This window comes from Bombina bombina, chromosome 2, assembly GCF_027579735.1.
Source record: "Bombina bombina isolate aBomBom1 chromosome 2, aBomBom1.pri, whole genome shotgun sequence".
Taxonomy (NCBI): Eukaryota; Metazoa; Chordata; class Amphibia; order Anura; family Bombinatoridae; genus Bombina; species Bombina bombina.
Window position 1 is genome coordinate 678,455,130 of NC_069500.1, and position 20,258 is coordinate 678,475,387.

Consider the following 20,258-nt stretch of genomic DNA (forward strand, 5'->3'; position numbering starts at 1 on the left):
ATGAATAGCTGATTCTGGTTATAAAATGTAAACTTTTTATACAATTGTGCATTAAAACAAGCAGGCCTTACCAAAACATATCTACGGCTGTGACTGCCACTAAAACCAATCAAAACAATTTACATTTATATAAAAAAATATACCAAAAATTTGTTAAAGCAAGCAGCCATGGTTATTTAGTAATTGAAATGAAAGAATGTAAAGAGAAAGCCCCATGAAAGATTAACTTTAATATAGAACATTCATGTCTGGAAACCTAACAGGTGTTTAGTTTATTTTAGGTATGCTTTATTTAAAAAAAAAAAAAAAAAAAAAAAAAAAAAAATGTATTTTGAGATTTTTTTTATTACATATATACAAAGAGAAAAAATCCTTCTCTAGATATCTGAAGTTTAGCGGGTTATAAAAATACATAAAATAAATACATTTTGTGAGTTAATTAGAAATAGTTTTTGATTTATTTACAAACACAGGCTTCACAAACTGTACAGAAACTCCCAGTTTCACAATATTAAAACTTTATAATCTGTCCTAGCACTTCATCTGTATTTTTCGGTGGTTCGGAGGCTTCCCTTTTAAAATCAAAAGTCTTATTCAGTTTTCCAGAGCCTAGAACACAAAAATGTTAATATTCCAGTTTGCTTAACTGTTCAAACTTTCCTACTTCAATTTAATGCACTTAGTTTTTTTGTATTTTTTTGGTTAAACACAGTGTTATATTAAATCATTTTCAATGGTGGTATATAGCATCATGACACTTTAGCAAACATCTAATTTTGTGACACTTATCTTCCATACATACACAAAACCAATGAGGACAGGGATGTAAAGGAGTACAATAGTAGATTTCTGTGAAGATTCAACCTACTCAATTAGATGTTCAATTATGATACCACAAGTGTAAAGTGAGGTGGGGGGTTAACAGTACTTACCTTGAAATTCATAAGCATCTGTAATGTTCGCTTGCTTTTCAGGGAGGTCTTCAGAGGGAGAAAAAACTATGAGTTGCGGGAGAGACAGCTTTCTTTCTTTCGCTGAAGTAGTCTTCACATTATCCAAGTCCAATGCTAAACCTTTTTCCAAAGGGCTAAACATATTGCATACTTCATGTGGAAGACTTGACTCTGATTTAGGCTTAGAGAATCTCTTACGGGAATGCAGAGAATCATTCTCACAAAAAGTTAAATGTTTTTTAAGTGCCTCATATCTGCTGCGTATAGTCTCTAAGTCTATTTTACGTTCTATAGTCTCCAAGCCACACTCCGTTTTCTTTAAGAGGTGACCAGAGTCTACGATGACATTCTCCATACTTTCATCAGCATCTATACTTTTTGTGCTGTTGAGGCTCAAGTTGCCCGCTCCCTCTGGAAGAGTTTCGTGCAGTATGCCAAACTGAATCACGTCATGGCTATCATAACTATGGTTGTGCTCAAACATATTTGAGGAATCCCATGATAGAGTTGTATGTGCTGAAGGATTTTCCTGCTTCTGTGCAGAGAGAGAAGTACTGTCCAATAAGCTACACTCTGACTGCTTATCTAAAGCAAAAGTTCTATTTGTATCTATTAATGATGGTACAAGTTTACACATCTCCCTTTCCTCCTCCATAACAAATGTATCGCCTTGCCCCAAAAGATTCTCACTAGGCGCATCATTTGCACTCTGACGTAAGGTTAATGGTTGACCGAAAATTTGTCTACCTGTGCTAGATCTTCTCATTTCCAATGAGTCATTAGCATCAGAAATACAAGAGGTAGACATAAAGCAGGCCATGCTCATGTCTATCTGACTACAATAAGCAGGCTCCAGTTCTACAGGCGATTCCAACCGAGGTGTTTCCAAAGGAATGGATGTATGGGGAGTTTCGTCTGTCTGAATAGCTTTGCGCCATGATGTCCTAATATCTGAAACTAAAGGAGCAGAAAAAAAAATGTAATTGCATTACACATGTGCACCATAACAAAAACAGTTTTGAAGCTACCCTATCAAACTTTAAAAATAAAGTTACCAATAATTTCCATGACACTGTTGTGGCTTAATAAAAACTAACTGGGAATTAATTCATCATTTTACTATTACATCAAGAGGTATGAGACACACCCCCAGATAAACATTTCATAAGCTTCACATTTTTAAATTAAAACATATTTATAGCTTCTAACTCAATTTTTTTATTGCAATAATGCTTGCATTTTCTTACTGCACCGAACGCCAATATTTCAAGCACATTTTAGGTTTCCACATATTTCACATTCCATTCCCAAAACACCAATATAAAAAAGGAGTGTGTGTATATGTATGTGTATCCAAATAGAAAAAAATCAATATATAAAAAGTGCTTAGTGAGTACAGCGCTACAAAATCCCAATTACAAGGATTTGTGGCTAAAGATGGTGTCCACGATTGGTATAAATATATGTGACGAGTTGCTGATAATGCAAATAGCCTAAAGGTCTAAGTGCATGGGTATTATAATATATATATATATATACGAACAATAACAACTTATAATAGATCAGATGCTCCTATATGTTAAGTTAAAAAACATTTTTTTTTTTTGGGAACATCTGTTACACCTTTGTTACAATTTTTATATATATCACTATTTTTAAGAATATATTTGACTATCACTAAGGTATTTTTTTGAAACACCTCATATATATATTTTTTCATTATATTTTTTTTCATTTTTTCACAGTTGTGATATCACACAGTTTGTATTTTTGATATTTTTTGATTTTTATATCTTTCGATAATTTTAATTTTTTCACATTTTAATTCACAAAACATTCTTGTATTTTTATTGGAACACTCTACCAAGTCGATATAAAATAGGATCTTATGACCATTCTTCAGTACTAAGACTGTATTCTGGAACCCCCCAATTTTTATGTGCACATATTGGTACCATAGATTTGTTTTTACATTCTGTCATATAACTGTGTTTTTAAGGACTTTTATGTATTTTATGTACACACACATTGTCGAATGTTATCAGTAAAATAAATGTTTTTTAACTTAACATATAGGAGCATCTGATCTATTATAAGTTGTTATTGTTCGTATATATATATATATATATATATATATTATAATACCCATGCACTTAGACCTTTAGGCTATTTGCATTATCAGCAACTCGTCACATATATTTATACCAATCGTGGACACCATCTTTAGCCACAAATCCTTGTAATTGGGATTTTGTAGCGCTGTACTCACTAAGCACTTTTTATATATTGATATTTTGGGATCTGGTTAGGAGATTCCGCAACAAGAGCACAGCTTGTATGGTTGACATCTTGGCGCTGCAAGATACACATATATAACATTGTCCAAATAGAAAAAAAACCATGCCAAACACAATAGGCAGATGATATTGACACCGGCAAGTCTTAATTGAAATGCAAGTGCACATCCTTAAAAATGGACAAACCAATGAAACAAAAATATTCTTTACATATTAAAACAAATAAAATCTCTAGACAAAACTCACCAGAAATTAACTTGGTCCCCTGAGGAGGGTAGGGGGTGGGCCTGAAACCTTTAACAGTATAAAAGTCACTTCCCTAATTATGATCTTAGTGATTGGGCATGCATAGGGTAGACAAAACTAGCCAAAAGGTGTTAAAGCCTTTTGAGTATGGTTTGGTGAGGAGCCAAAGTAAAAAGTGAAATTACTCTACATTTGATATACATTTCAGTTATCTTGACCCATCCTAGAGAAAGATATGAAATGTCTTCTAGACTTCTGTTTCCAACAACTAAAAGAGTAACATCTAACTTTGCTACTAATGTTGTTGAGACTACCATAGTTAAGTGACCCATGAGCCCTTTGTACACTGAACACATTTTACAAACAATCGTCAGAGACCTCTATTTCACGTTTAATCATTCAGTGAGTCAAAGGAGGAAGCATTTCCTTGCCTGTGCCCTTGAGAATTTTTTTTATGGACTCCTGGATTACTTTGCAGAAATCTGAAATTGGAGGAAATACAAAGAAGTCTGGCATCCAACTTTTAAAGAAGAGCATCTGCGCCCATGGATTCTGCTGTAGCAACACAACCGTAGAATCATGGAACTAGCCTGATACCATCAAGTATGCTAGCATCCCAATGTTCCACTAACCCTAGAATGATTGCTCTGTGTAACCGACACTCTGTTACAAGCACTTGAAGTCTGCTGCAAAAATCTGAACAATGCATCTACCTTGTTGACAGAAAACTCGGATACATTTTGGCCCAGGAGAACAAAAAAAAAGAAAAAAAGGATCAGTTTCACAAATGGCTGGATACTTTCATGCCCCCCTTGATGTGTAAGGTACAGCATAGACATCTTAAAGGAATTCTAGTCGAAAATAAACTTTCATGATTCAGATAAAGTAAACAATTTTCTAATTTACTATTATCAAATTTTCTTTGTTCTCTTGCTATCATTTCAAAAAGCAAGAATCTAAGCATAGGAGACTGCCTATTTTTGGTTTAGCACCTGGGTAGCACTTTCTGTCTAAATGTAGCTACCAATCAGCAAGCAATACCCAGGTGCTGAACCAAAAATGTGCGGGTCCTAAGCTTATATTCAAATAAAGATACCAAGAGAATGAAGAAAAAACAAAAATGTATGCTTACTTGATAAATTTATTTCTTTTGTAAATGACACGATGAGTCCACGGATCAGCTAATTACTATTGGGAATACCACTCCTGCGCAGCAGGAGGCGGCAAAGGGCACCAAAGCAAAGCTGTTAAATATCACCTACCTTCCCTCCCAACCCAGTCATTCTCTTTGCCTACGTTAAGAGCAAGGAGGAGGTAAAGTAGGTGTTAGAAAAAGATTCTTCAATCAAGAGTTTGTTTTTAAAGTAGTGCAAGATTGTGCTGCTTTGTCCTAGAGTGTAGCCGTAGTCCATATCAGTCTCTTCAGTAGAGCAGTGGTGGCTTTAGAGAAATAGGAACTTGTGGGACATAATTCTTATTGTGCCTCCCATACATTGATGCTGCCCTAACCCTGTAAACCTGAGGGATATTTACTCAGGACTTTCTTTTATTTCTCAGGTCCATGCGAGGAAGAGGACCTCTCAAACCTGGAACTGCCTTGCTGTCAGGCAGTATGAGGTAAGTGCTGGCTTTATTTCTGGGTGTAAGAAAGACTCAGAGAAAAGGACACTTTATTAAAAAGAGACAGACCTCATAATTAGCTCTTTATTATGGCATATATTCTCCTAGGAGCATAGGGGAGAATATGGGCAGCTTAGACGCAGGCACTGGGGCTGGTTATACTTAGAACGGTGGTTTTACATCTCCCAGCAGTTTTATAACTTATAATAGCAATGAAATAATATGTACAGCGCCAATAAAGGCTAAGGGATAAATATAAACACTAGAAAATGAGGTGTTGGACTGCCAGGGCTAAAATGATAATTTAATACAAATGATAAAATGATAATTTAATACAAATGATGGATAAAAACAATGGTATAAGTTAAAAAATGACCAGTAATATGTGTCAAATCCCTATAATAAAAACTCACAATTGCGTTAAATAACAGTTAAGGTCATGGATCCATGGGTTATGTGATGAGAAAATATGAAATAATAATAATGTAAACTCCACGTGTAGGTGTGAGTAAACAAATAAGTAAATGAATAAGTGAACAAATGTGCGAAGTATTAAACACACGAGTGTGATAATGAAAATATGAACAGTGTATACATATACAAGAAGAAAAACAATCCAAAAAGTAATAATCAAAAAATGGCTGAACAGTCCTGTTGATAGCACTGCAGTGCAAAAAATGAGCAAAAAATGATAATCACAAGTAAGTGAAATGCAAATGAGTGAAAAAATGTGGAAAAATGAGATGAGGTGACAATGATGTGAAAAAAATAAAAATTTGAAAAAAATAAGAGAAAATAGGTCAAAAATCCGGTGAAAAAACAAAAGTGATGTTCAACAAATGTTAATAAAGATCAATAAAAATAAAAAAACAGAATTTATGTTTACCTGATAAATTACTTTCTCCAACGGTGTGTCCGGTCCACGGCGTCATCCTTACTTGTGGGATATTCTCCTCCCCAACAGGAAATGGCAAAGAGCCCAGCAAAGCTGGTCACATGATCCCTCCTAGGCTCCGCCTTCCCCAGTCATTCGACCGACGTAAAGGAGGAATATTTGCATAGGAGAAATCATATGATACCGTGGTGACTGTAGTTAAAGAAAATAAATTATCAGACCTGATTAAAAAACCAGGGCGGGCCGTGGACCGGACACACCGTTGGAGAAAGTAATTTATCAGGTAAACATAAATTCTGTTTTCTCCAACATAGGTGTGTCCGGTCCACGGCGTCATCCTTACTTGTGGGAACCAATACCAAAGCTTTAGGACACGGATGAAGGGAGGGAGCAAATCAGGTCACCTAGATGGAAGGCACCACGGCTTGCAAAACCTTTCTCCCAAAAATAGCCTCAGAAGAAGCAAAAGTATCAAATTTGTAAAATTTAGTAAAAGTGTGCAGTGAAGACCAAGTCGCTGCCTTACATATCTGATCAACATGAGCCTCGTTCTTGAAGGCCCATGTGGAAGCCACAGCCCTAGTAGAATGAGCTGTGATTCTTTCAGGAGGCTGCCGTCCGGCAGTCTCGTAAACCAATCTGATGATGCTTTTAATCCAAAAAGAGAGAGAGGTAGAAGTTGCTTTTTGACCTCTCCTTTTACCAGAATAAACAACAAAGAAGATGTTTGTCGAAAATCCTTTGTAGCATCTAAATAGAATTTTAGAGCACGAACTACATCCAAATTGTACAACAAACGTTCCTTCTTTGAAACTGGATTCGGACACAAAGAAGGCACGACTATCTCCTGGTTAATGTTTTTGTTAGAAACAACTTTCGGAAGAAAACCAGGTTTAGTACGTAAAACCACCTTATCTGCATGGAACACCAGATAAGGAGGAGAACACTGCAGAGCAGATAATTCTGAAACTCTTCTAGCAGAAGAAATTGCAACCAAAAACAAAACTTTCCAAGATAATAACTTAATATCAACGGAATGTAAGGGTTCAAACGGAACCCCCTGAAGAACTGAAAGAACTAAATTGAGACTCCAAGGAGGAGTCAAAGGTTTGTAAACAGGCTTGATTCTAACCAGAGCCTGAACAAAGGCTTGAACATCTGGCACAGCTGCCAGCTTTTTGTGAAGTAACACAGACAAGGCAGAAATCTGTCCCTTCAAAGAACTTGCAGATAATCCTTTCTCCAAACCTTCTTGAAGAAAGGATAGAATCTTAGGAATTTTTACCTTGTCCCAAGGGAATCCTTTAGATTCACACCAACAGATATATTTTTTCCATATTTTGTGGTAGATTTTTCTAGTTACAGGCTTTCTGGCCTGAACAAGAGTATCAATGACAGAATCTGAGAACCCTCGCTTTGATAAGATCAAGCGTTCAATCTCCAAGCAGTCAGTTGGAGTGAGACCAGATTCGGATGTTCGAACGGACCTTGAACAAGAAGGTCTCGTCTCAAAGGTAGCTTCCATGGTGGAGCCGATGACATATTCACCAGGTCTGCATACCAAGTCCTGCGTGGCCACGCAGGAGCTATCAAGATCACCGATGCCCTCTCCTGATTGATCCTGGCTACCAGCCTGGGGATGAGAGGAAACGGCGGGAATACATAAGCTAGTTTGAAGGTCCAAGGTGCTACTAGTGCATCTACTAGAGTCGCCTTGGGATCCCTGGATCTGGACCCGTAGCAAGGAACCTTGAAGTTCTGACGAGAGGCCATCAGATCCATGTCTGGAATGCCCCACAATTGAGTAATTTGGGCAAAGATTTCCGGATGGAGTTCCCACTCCCCCGGATGAAATGTCTGACGACTCAGAAAATCCGCTTCCCAATTTTCCACTCCTGGGATGTGGATTGCAGACAAGTGGCAGGAGTGAGTCTCCGCCCATTGAATGATTTTGGTCACTTCTTCCATCGCCAGGGAACTCCTTGTTCCCCCCTGATGGTTGATGTACGCAACAGTCGTCATGTTGTCTGATTGAAACCGTATGAACTTGGCCTTTGCTAGCTGAGGCCAAGCCTTGAGAGCATTGAATATCGCTCTCAGTTCCAGAATATTTATCGGGAGAAGAGATTCTTCCCGAGACCAAAGACCCTGAGCTTTCAGGGGTCCCCAGACAGCGCCCCAGCCCACCAGACTGGCGTCGGTCGTGACAATGACCCACTCTGGTCTGCGGAAGCTCATCCCCTGTGACAGGTTGTCCAGGGACAGCCACCAACGGAGTGAATCTCTGGTCCTCTGATCTACTTGTATTTGACAAGAGTTTAGAAGTTTTGATTTTCTGGCCTCTGTCAGAAAAATCCTCATTTCTAAGGAGTCTATTATTGTTCCCAAGAAGGGAACCCTTGTTGACGGAGATAGCGAACTTTTTTCTACGTTCACTTTCCACCCGTGAGATCTGAGAAAGGCCAGGACAATGTCCGTGTGAGCCTTTGCTTGTGGAAGGGACGACGCTTGAATCAGAATGTCGTCCAAGTAAGGTACTACTGCAATGCCCCTTGGTCGTAGCACCGCTAGAAGGGACCCTAGTACCTTTGTGAAAATTCTTGGAGCAGTGGCTAATCCGAACGGAAGTGCCACAAACTGGTAATGCTTGTCCAGGAATGCGAACCTTAGGAACCGATGATGTTCCTTGTGGATAGGAATATGTAGATACGCATCCTTTAAATCCACCGTGGTCATGAATTGACCTTCCTGGATGGAAGGAAGAATTGTTCGAATGGTTTCCATTTTGAACGATGGAACCTTGAGAAACTTGTTTAAGATCTTGAGATCTAAGATTGGTCTGAATGTTCCCTCTTTTTTGGGAACTACGAACAGATTGGAGTAGAACCCCATCCCTTGTTCTCCTAATGGAACAGGATGAATCACTCCCATTTTTAACAGGTCTTCTACACAATGTAAGAATGCCTGTGTTTTTATGTGGTCTGAAGACAATTGAGACCTGTGGAACCTCCCCCTTGGGGGAAGCCCCTTGAATTCCAGAAGATAACCTTGGGAGACTATTTCTAGTGCCCAAGGATCCAGAACATCTCTTGCCCAAGCCTGAGCGAAGAGAGAGAGTCTGCCCCCCACCAGATCCGGTCCCGGATCGGGGGCCAACATCTCATGCTGTCTTGGTAGCAGTGGCAGGTTTCTCGGCCTGCTTTCCTTTGTTCCAGCCTTGCATTGGCCTCCAGGCTGGCTTGGTTTGAGAAGTATTACCCTCTTGCTTAGAGGACGTAGCACTTGGGGCTGGTCCGTTTCTGCAAAAGGGACGAAAATTAGGTTTATTTTTGGCTTTGAAAGACCTATCCTGAGGAAGGGCGTGGCCCTTGCCCCCAGTGATATCAGAGATAATCTCTTTCAAGTCAGGGCCAAACAGCGTTTTCCCCTTGAAAGGAATGTTAAGCAATTTGTTCTTGGAAGACGCATCCGCTGACCAAGATTTTAGCCAAAGCGCTCTGCGCGCCACAATAGCAAAACCAGAATTTTTCGCCGCTAACCTAGCCAATTGCAAAGTGGCGTCTAGGGTGAAAGAAATAGCCAATTTGAGAGCATGAATTCTGTCCATAATCTCCTCATAAGAAGAATTATTATTGAGCGCCTTTTCTAGTTCATCGAACCAGAAACACGCTGCTGTAGTGACAGGAACAATGCATGAAATTGGTTGTAGAAGGTAACCTTGCTGAACAAACATCTTTTTAAGCAAACCCTCTAATTTTTTATCCATAGGATCTTTGAAAGCACAACTATCTTCTATGGGTATAGTGGTGCGTTTGTTTAGAGTAGAAACCGCCCCCTCGACCTTGGGGACTGTCTGCCATAAGTCCTTTCTGGGGTCGACCATAGGAAACAATTTCTTAAATATGGGGGGAGGGACGAAAGGTATACCGGGCCTTTCCCATTCTTTATTTACAATGTCCGCCACCCGCTTGGGTATAGGAAAAGCTTCGGGGGGCCCCGGGACCTCTAGGAACTTGTCCATTTTACATAATTTCTCTGGAATGACCAAATTCTCACAATCATCCAGAGTAGATAACACCTCCTTAAGCAGAGCGCGGAGATGTTCCAATTTAAATTTAAATGTAATCACATCAGGTTCAGCTTGTTGAGAAATTTTCCCTGAATCTGAAATTTCTCCCTCAGACAAAACCTCCCTGGCCCCCTCAGACTGGTGTAGGGGCACTTCAGAACCAATATCATCAGCGTCCTCATGCTCTTCAGTATTTTCTAAAACAGAGCAGTCGCGCTTTCGCTGATAAGTGGGCATTTTGGCTAAAATGTTTTTGATAGAATTATCCATTACAGCCGTTAATTGTTGCATAGTAAGGAGTATTGGCGCACTAGATGTACTAGGGGCCTCCTGTGTGGGCAAGACTGGTGTAGACGAAGGAGGGGATGATGCAGTACCATGCTTACTCCCCTCACTTGAGGAATCATCTTGGGCATCATTTTCTCTAAATTTTGTGTCACATAAATCACATCTATTTAAATGAGAAGGGACCTTTGCTTCCCCACATACAGAACACAGTCTATCTGGTAGTTCAGACATGTTAAACAGGCATAAACTTGATAACAAAGTACAAAAAACGTTTTAAAATAAAACCGTTACTGTCACTTTAAATTTTAAACTGAACACACTTTATTACTGCATATGTGAAAAAGTATGAAGGAATTGTTCAAAATTCACCAAAATTTCACCACAGTGTCTTAAAGCCTTAAAAGTATTGCACACCAAATTTGGAAGTTTTAACCCTTAAAATAACGGAACCGGAGCCGTTTTTATATTTAACCCCTTTACAGTCCCTGGTATCTGCTTTGCTGAGACCCAACCAAGCCCAAAGGGGAATACGATACCAAATGACGCCTTCAGAAAGTCTTTTCTATGTATCAGAGCTCCTCACACATGCATCTGCATGTCATGCTTCCCAAAAACAAGTGCGCAATAGAGGCGCGAAAATGAGACTCTGCCTATGATTAGGGAAAGCCCCTAGAGAATAAGGTGTCCAATACAGTGCCTGCCGGTTATTTTACATAGTTCCCAAGATTAAAATAATTCCTCAAGGCTATGGAGTATAAAATATGCTTATATATAAATCGTTTTAGCCCAGAAAATGTCTACAGTCTTAAAAGCCCTTGTGAAGCCCTTTTTTCTCTTTATGTAATAAAAATGGCTTACCGGATCCCATAGGGAAAATGACAGCTTCCAGCATTACATCGTCTTGTTAGAAATGTGTCATACCTCAAGCAGCAAAAGTCTGCTCCCTGTTTCCCCCAACTGAAGTTAATTCCTCTCAACAGTCCTGTGTGGAAACAGCCATCGATTTTAGTAACGGTTGCTAAAATCATTTTCCTCTTACAAACAGAAATCTTCATCTCTTTTCTGTTTCAGAGTAAATAGTACATACCAGCACTATTTTAAAATAACAAACTCTTGATTGAATAATAAAAACTACAGTTAAACACCAAAAAACTCTAAGCCATCTCCGTGGAGATGTTGCCTGTACAACGGCAAAGAGAATGACTGGGGAAGGCGGAGCCTAGGAGGGATCATGTGACCAGCTTTGCTGGGCTCTTTGCCATTTCCTGTTGGGGAGGAGAATATCCCACAAGTAAGGATGACGCCGTGGACCGGACACACCTATGTTGGAGAAATTGTGTTGTAATCCAAATGAACAGTAAAATAGAAATAGAATCACATGAAAGAACCTTGAATCCTGAGGGGGAAAGTTCCCAGGTGAATCCTGACAGCGGTCAGCTGCTTATCCAATGTCCTAGAAATGTCCCTGTAAGAAAAGGATTAACATAGCGTAACAAGTCCTTAAAATAGTTAGAATCTTAAAATGGTGCTTACCAATAGGTCTACGCGTTTCGGCCCAAAAAAAAGGCCTTTATCAAGACCCCCTTTTTTTGGGGCCGAAAGGCGTAGACCTATTGGTAAGCACCATTTTAAGATTCTAACTATTTTAAGGACTTGTTACGCTATGTTAATCCTTTTCTTACAGGGACATTTCTAGGACATTGGATAAGCAGCTGACCGCTGTCAGGATTCACCTGGGAACTTTCCCCCTCAGGATTCAAGGTTCTTTCATGTGATTCTATTTCTATTTTACTGTTATTCATTTGGATTACAACACAATTTTTGATTTTTATTGATCTTTATTAACATTTGTTGAACATCACTTTTGTTTTTTCACCGGATTTTTGACCTATTTTCTCTTATTTTTTCATATTTTTATTTTTTTCACATCATTGTGTCACCTCATCTCATTTTTCCACATTTTTTCACTCATTTGCATTTCACTTACTTGTGATTATCATTTTTTGCTCATTTTTTGCACTGCAGTGCTATCAACAGGACTGTTAATCCAAAAAGTAATAATCAAAAAATGGCTGGTTTTTCTTCTTGTATATGTATACATTGTTCATATTTTCATTATCACACTCGTGTGTTTAATACTTCGCACATTTGTTCACTTATTCATTTACTTATTTGTTAACTCACACTTACACGTGGAGTTTACATTATTATTATTTCATATTTTCTCATCACATAACCCATGGATCCATGACCTTAACTGTTATTTAACGCAATTGTAAGTTTTTATTATAGGGATTTGACACATATTACTGGTCATTTTTTAACTTATACCATTGTTTTTATCCATCATTTGTATTAAATTATCATTTTATCATTTGTATTAAATTATCATTTTAGCCCTGGCAGTCCAACACCTCATTTTCTAGTGTTTATATTTATCCCTTAGCCTTTATTGGCGCTGTACATATTATTTCATTGCTAGTTCTTTTCTTTGGGGGTTGGTTAGGCCCTCTATTTGTATTCAGCTTAGGGATTGTCTTAGCGCTTGGCCACTACACCATATTTCTTTATAACTTATAATAGCCGACCAGGAGATTTCTTATGGGCATGGGCTAACACCTACTTTACCACCTCCTTGCTCTTAACGTAGGCAAAGAGAATGACTGGTTTGGGAGGGAAGGTAGGTGATATTTAACGATGGGAGGTACTTCAGGAAGCGGAAAGTGATTGTGCGCCCTTTCTGTTCTCTCCGCTCCATTGTAGAGGAAGTTGGACTTTTTTTTTTCTTGGCATACTACGCATCTCCAATAATAGATACGTGTTACATCAAAGTCCAACTGTTGCGACTGCTACCAGGTTACGGAACGAAACTGTTCCTGCTCAGAGGAGGTAGGCCCCTCAGCAAAGTGTTGCTGAGGTGTAGAGGTGTTTTGCTAGGTTATTTTAGCTTTTTATGCCTGTCTACACAAAAATAGTTAGTTTATTATTTAAAGGGACAGTAACGTTTATATATTTGAATTTTATTAATAAAATTTAAACCATTTATGTTAAATTGTTTAATTGGGAGTTAGTATGGACCAAGAGGCCTTACAAAGTGTCACTTGCTCTTTATGTTTTGATGCCAATGTGGAACCACCAATCCCTTTCTGTTCCTCTTGTATTGAGAGAACTTTAAGCTACAGGGATATACTTTTTGCTGTATCCTAAGTCTAAGCTTTTAGACATTCCTTACAAGGGAAAGACCTTGTTTGGACCTGGCTTGACGGAGGTAAGGGTCACCTTCTCCCTCCGGATAAGAGAAACAAACAAAAAGGGATGACAGTAATTTTCGTTCCTTTTGAAATTTCAAGGGAAATTCTTCCTCTTCCGCCTCCAAGCAGGAACAGTCTAAACCTTCATGGAGACCCAATCAGTCTTGGAATAAGGGAAAACAATCGAAGAAGCCAGCTATTGAATCAAAGACAGCATGAAGGGTCTGCCCCTGATCCGGATCTTGTAGGTGGCAGACTTTCCTTCTTCACTCAGGCTTGGGTTCGAGATGTTCAGGATCCTTGGGCAGTAGAAATAGTGTCCCAGGGATACAAACTAGAGTTCAAAAGTTTTCCCAGAGACAGGTTTCTGCTTTCAAGATTATCTGTAGATCAGACAAAAAGAGGCATTCTTACACTGTGTAAGAGACCACTCCGACCTGGGAGTGATAGTTCCTGTTACGATTCAGGAACGGGGTCTGGGATTTTATTCCAATCTGCTTGTGGTTCCCAAAAAAGAGGGAACCTTCAAGCCTCTTTTAGATCAAGAATCTAAACAAATTCCTCAGAGTACCATCCTTCAAGATGGAAACTATTCGTTCCATTCTCCCTTTGGTCCAAGAGGATCAATTTAGGACAACTGTAGATTTAAAGGACGCATACTTGCATGTTCCCATTCACAGGGATCACCACAAGTTTCTAAGGTTTGCCTTTCTAGACAAACCCTCCCAATTTGTGGCTCTTCCCTTCGGTCTTGTCACAGCTCCCAGAATTTTCTCAAAGGTTCTGGGTTTGCTGTTGGCAGTGCTTCGGTTACAGGGCATTGCAGTGGCGCCCTACCCTATCTGGAAGACAGCCTAGTCCAGGCGCCATCCTTACAACAAGCAAGATCCCACACGGAAATGTTATCCTTCCTGCGATCTCACGGATGGAAGGTAAATTTGGAAGAGAGTTCCTTAGTCCCAAAGACAAGGGTAACTTTCTTGGGAACCATAATAGATTCCCTATCAATGGAGATTTTTCTGACAGAAGTCAGGAAATCAAAGATTTGATACTTGTCTAGCTCTTCAGTCCACTCCTCGGTCATCAGTGGCTCAGTGCATGGAGGTAATCTGGTGGCGGCAATGGACATCATCCCGTTTGCTCGGTTCCACCTCAGACCTCTGCAGTTAAACAGGCTCAGACAATGTAACAGATTATGCGGACTTGTCTCTTCGAATACTACTGGAGCAGGAGACAAGAGATTCTCTTCAATGGTGGTAGTCTCATGATCATCTCTCCCAGGGGACCTGCTTTCGCAGATCATCTTGGGTGATTGTGACAACAGACGCCAGCCTTCTAGGATGGGGAGCAGTCTGGGGCTCCCTAAAGGCTCAGGGTGGTTAGATTCCGTCAGTGTCTGTTCTACCTATAAACATTTTGTAGCTGAGAGCGATCTTCAATGCTTTTCTGGCCTGGCCCCAATTAGCCTCGGTACAGTTTATCAGGTTCCAGTCGGACAACATAACAGTGGCTTACATCAATCATCAGGGAGGAACGAGGAGTTCCTTAACAATGACAGAGGTAACCAAAATAATTCAGGGGGCGGAAGCCCACTCTTGCTGTCGGCAATCCACATCCAAGAGGTGGGCAACTGGGAGGCGGACTTTTCATCTGGGGGAGTGGGAATTCCATCCAGAAGTGTTTTCCAGCCTGATTCTCAAATGGGGTCAGCCGGAATTAGATCTCATGGCATCTCGGCAGAATGCCAAGCTCCCGAGGTATGGGTCGAGGTCCAGGGACCCTCAGGCGGTACTGACAGACGCCCCGGCAGTACCTTGGACCTCCAGTCTAGCATACCCATTTCCTCCGTTTGCTCTTCTTCCTCGGGTCATTGCTTGAGTTAAGCAGGAGAGGGCCTCCGTGATCCTCAATGCACCGGCTTGGCCTCACAGGATTTGGTATGCAGATCTGGTGGACATGTCGTCTCTTCCACCTTGGAGACGTCCGTTGAGGAAGGACTTTCTAATTCAAGGGCCCTTCCTTCACCCAAATCTAGTTTCTCTGAAGCTGACTGCTTGGAGATTGAACGCTTAATTTTATCCAAGCGGGGCTTTTCAGACTCGGTCATAGAGACCATGATTCAGGCTCGTAAACCTGTAACTAGAAAGATATACCATAAGTTATGGCATAAAACATAATTTATGTAAGAACTTACCTGATAAATTAATTTCTTTCATATTGGCAAGAGTCCATGAGCTAGTGACATATGGGATATACAATCCTACCAGGAGGGGCAAAGTTTCCCAAACCTCAAAATGCCTATAAATACACCCCTCACCACACCCACAATTCAGTTTAACGAATAGCCAAGCAGTGGGGTGATAAAGAAAGGAGTAGAAAGCATCAAAGGAAATTTGGAAATAATTGTGCTTTATACAAAAAAAATCATAGCCACCATAAAAAGGGTGGGCCTCATGGACTCTTGCCAATATGAAAGAAATGAATTTATCAGGTAAGTTCTTACATAAATTATGTTATCTTTCATGTAATTGGCAAGAGTCGATGAGCTAGTGACATATGGGATATCAATACCCAAGATGTGGAGTCTTCCACTCAAGAGTCACTAGAGAGGGAGGGAATAAAAATAAAAAACAGCCATATTTCGCTGAAAAAAATTAATCCACAACCCAAAAAAATAAGTTTATTTTCATTTTTGAAAGAAAAAAACGTAAATCAAAAAGCAGAAGAATCAAACAAACAGCTGCCTGAAGAACATTTCTACCAAAAACTGCTTCCGAAGAAGCAAATACATCAAAACGGTAGAATTTAGTAAATGTATGCAAAGAGGACCAAGTCGCCGCTTTGCAAATCTGATCAACTGAAGCTTCATTCTTAAAAGCCCACGAAGTGGAGACTGATCTAGTAGAATGAGCTGCAATTCTCTGAGGCGGGGCCTGACCCAACTCCAAATAAGCTTGATGAATTAAAAAAAGTTTCAACCAAGGGGGGGCGGAGCCAAGCTCTGACAAGAATGGATGCCTAGCAGAGTAGCTCCGTTTATGGATGAATTAAACAAGCCCAAAAAATATACCTACAACAACTAAACAAGTGAAAAAAGCTAAGGGATGAATTGCTAAGACCAGCAGCATCAAGGTGGTGTCAACTTGATAGATACAGAAGACCAACGGTACATTTATTGACTGAACATTGTTGGAACCAACCTAAACCCTGGTGATCTCCCTAAGCTGCTACATGGTTCGGCATTGCTAGCCCACCTGCTAACAAAGATTGACTGAACTTATTCACAAAAGAAAAGAGACTTCTACTTCCACAAACACAGCAGAAGATTCCCGCTTCGCCTCTACTAACATGGCGGCCGCCCTGTCTCTCCTTGAAGGACTGCGCAGCTTAATTTATAGGCATCACACCAAACTTGCAGAGACGCTATGTGTGATATCCTGTTGTGAAGTAACCCAGATCGTGGTCAATAAGATCTCCCTTGATTGTGCTCCGGGGGAGAGTGGGACCGGCAACACTGTGGGACTTCGTAGCTCAATACCCCCCCCTTGGGGACTCTGAGTGATTTCTCAGGCGGGGAACCGCAATCCCAACCTCGGAGCGGTGAACTAGCCTCTCTGCTTTGGGGTGACTGTTCCACTTACCTGCTATATCCTGTGCGGGGTCAGATGCTATACACTCTCGCGCAGGAGAAGATCCCAAGAGAAGGCTATGCCTTACATACAATTTACATCTGGATGTCGGCCCGGTGCATAATATACCTAGTGCACCATTTCATCTGTCAATACCGGTATGGGCATTCAAAGGGACTGCAGTGGGACCCCGGAGGTCACGCTTATCAGGCACACCGAAAAGTTGGCGTTGGGTAACGTAAGAGAGTTTCTCACAATCGGAGAGAGATGTAATCTCTGAATATCTAAGACTCCTTTCCATCGAACGCTGTGACAGGAGACTTATGTTGCTAATATAGCATTTATTTTGGCACAAAAACATAATTTATGCTTACCTGATAAATTTATTTCTCTTGTAGTGTAGTCAGTCCACGGGTCATCCATTACTTATGGGATTATATCTCTTCCCAACAGGAAGTTGCAAGAGGATCACCCAAGCAGAGCTGCTATATAGCTCCTCCCCTCACATGTCATATCCAGTCATTCGACCGAAACAAGACGAGAAAGGAGAAACCATAGGGTGCAGTGGTGACTGGAGTTTAATTAAAATTTAGGTCTGACTTAAAAGACAGAGCGGGCCGTGGACTGACTACACTACAAGAGAAATAAATTTATCAGTTAAGCATAAATTATGTTTTCTCTTGTTTTTTTTTTTTTTTATAATATCTTTTATTTGACATCCAACAATACACAACCATGACACTTAGACAGACTTAAAATATCAGCCTGTCACACAGGGTAGGTCTATAGATCAATAAAACATTATGATATATCATGTTTTCCTTTTTCTTAGTCCTTTAACCCCCTTTTTTCCTTTCTTAATAATCATGTAACAAAACATATATAAGTATAAGTATAATTAATTAAACTCAACCTGAATAGAAGGATTAGTCAAAATTGAATTCATATTAACCTCCTATCATAACCTACTTAGGGAATACAACTATAGCCTTACATGTTACCGTATCATAGAAGTATACATAGATTACCAATTTGGTCACGTAATTCATGTCAAGATAGTATCTATTAGTTGGAATATTTTTCTGGTAGATTAATAAACAGTTAAAGTAATTGAAAAGAAAAAACGAAAAAGAAAAAAGAGAAAAAGAAGGAAAAGGGAAAAAAAAAACCTCTTGTTAAGTGTAGTCAGTCCACGGGTCATCCATTACTTATGGGATACCAATACCAAAGCTAAAGTACACGGATGATGGGAGGGACAAGGCAGGAATTTTAAACGGAAGGAACCACTGCCTGAAGCACCTTTCTCCCAAAAATAGCCCCCGAAGAAGCAAAAGTGTCAAATTTGTAAAATTTTGAAAAAGTGTGAAGTGAAGACCAAGTCGCAGCCTTGCAAATCTGTTCAACAGAGGCCTCATTTTTAAAGGCCCAGGTGGAAGCCACAGCTCTAGTGGAATGAGCTGTAATTCTTTCAGGAGGCTGCTGTCCAGCAGTCTCATAGGCTAAACGTATTATGCTACGAAGCCAAAAGGAGAGAGAGGTAGCCGAAGCCTTTTGACCTCTCCTCAGTCCAGAGTAAACGACAAACAGGGAAGAAGTTTGACGAAAATCTTTAGTTGCTTGCAAATAGAACTTCAGGGCATGGACTACGTCCAGATTATGCAAAAGTCGTTCCTTCTTCGAAGGAGGATTAGGGCATAGAGATGGAACAACAATCTCTTGATTGATATTCCTGTAAGAAACTACCTTAGGTAAAAACCCAGGTTTAGTACGCAGAACTACCTTGTCTGAATGAAAAATCAGATAAGGAGAATCACAGTGTAGGGCAGATAACTCAGACTCTTTGAGCCGAGGAAATAGCCATCAAAAACAGAACTTTCCAAGATAACAGCTTAATATCAATGGAATGGAGGGGTTCAAACGGAACACCTTGAAGAACTTTAATAACTAAGTTTAAGCTCCACGGCGGAGCAACAGTCTTAAACACAGGCTTAATCCTAGCCAAAGCCTGACAAAAAGCCTGAACGTCTGGGACATCTGCCAGACGTTTGTGTAACAGAATAGACAGAGCAGAAATCTGTCCCTTTAATGAACTAGCAGATAAACCCTTTTCTAAACCCTCCTGTAGAAAAGACAAAATCCTAGGAATCCCAACTTTACTCCATGAGTAACTCTTGGATTCACACCAATATAAGTATTTACGCCATATTTTATGGTAAATTTTTCTGGTAACAGGTTTCCGAGCCTGTATTAAGGTATCAATAACTGACTCAGAGAAGCCACGCTTTGATAGAATCAAGCGTTCAATCTCCATGCAGTCAGCCTCAGAGAAATTAGATCTGGATGGTTGAAAGGACCCTGAATTAGAAGGTCCTGTCTCAGAGGTAGAGACCATGGTGGACAGGACGACATGCCCACTAGATCTGCATACCAGGTCCTGCGTGGCCACGCAGGTGCTATCAGAATCACCAATGCTCTCTCCTGTTTGATCTTGGCAATCAGCCGAGGAAGCAGCGGAAATGGTGGAAACACATAAGCCATGTTGAAAACCCAAGGGGCTGCTAGAGCATCTATCAGCGCCGCTCCCGGGTCCCTGGACCTGGATCCGTAGCAAGGAAGTTTGGCATTCTGTCGAGAAGCCATGAGATCCAGTTCCGGTTTGCCCCAACGATGAATTAGTTGAGCGAAGACCTCCGGATGAAGTTCCCACTCCCCCGGATGAAAAGTCTGGCGACTTAGGAAGTCCGCCTCCCAGTTCTCCACGCCTGGGATATAGATCGCTGACAGGAGGCATGAGTTGGACTCTGCCCAGCGAATTATCTTTGATACTTCCAACATCGATAGGGAACTCCTGGTTCCCCCTTGATGGTTGATGTAAGCCACAGTCGTGATATTGTCCGACTGAAATCTGATGAACCTCAGTGTTGCCAACTGAGTCCAAGCTAGAAGAGCATTGAATATCGCTCTTAATTCCAGAATATTTATTGGAAGGAGTTTCTCCTCCTGAGTCCAC

At 40.3% G+C, this 20,258-nt stretch overlaps 1 protein-coding gene across 1 annotated transcript in view; it reads right to left on the minus strand.

The window, feature by feature from the left end:
- Positions 1–435: 435 nt before the first annotated feature.
- Positions 436–20,258, minus strand: part of HAUS6 (HAUS augmin like complex subunit 6) — a 138,194-nt gene continuing 118,371 nt past the window's right edge. The window contains exons 17-18 of the mRNA XM_053702644.1: positions 933–1,910; positions 436–609 (exon numbers count right to left, since the gene is read on the minus strand). Of these exons, the coding sequence (XP_053558619.1) occupies positions 512–609; positions 933–1,910 (1,076 nt within the window). The 3' untranslated portion in view covers positions 436–511. The remainder of the gene's footprint in view (positions 610–932; positions 1,911–20,258) is intronic.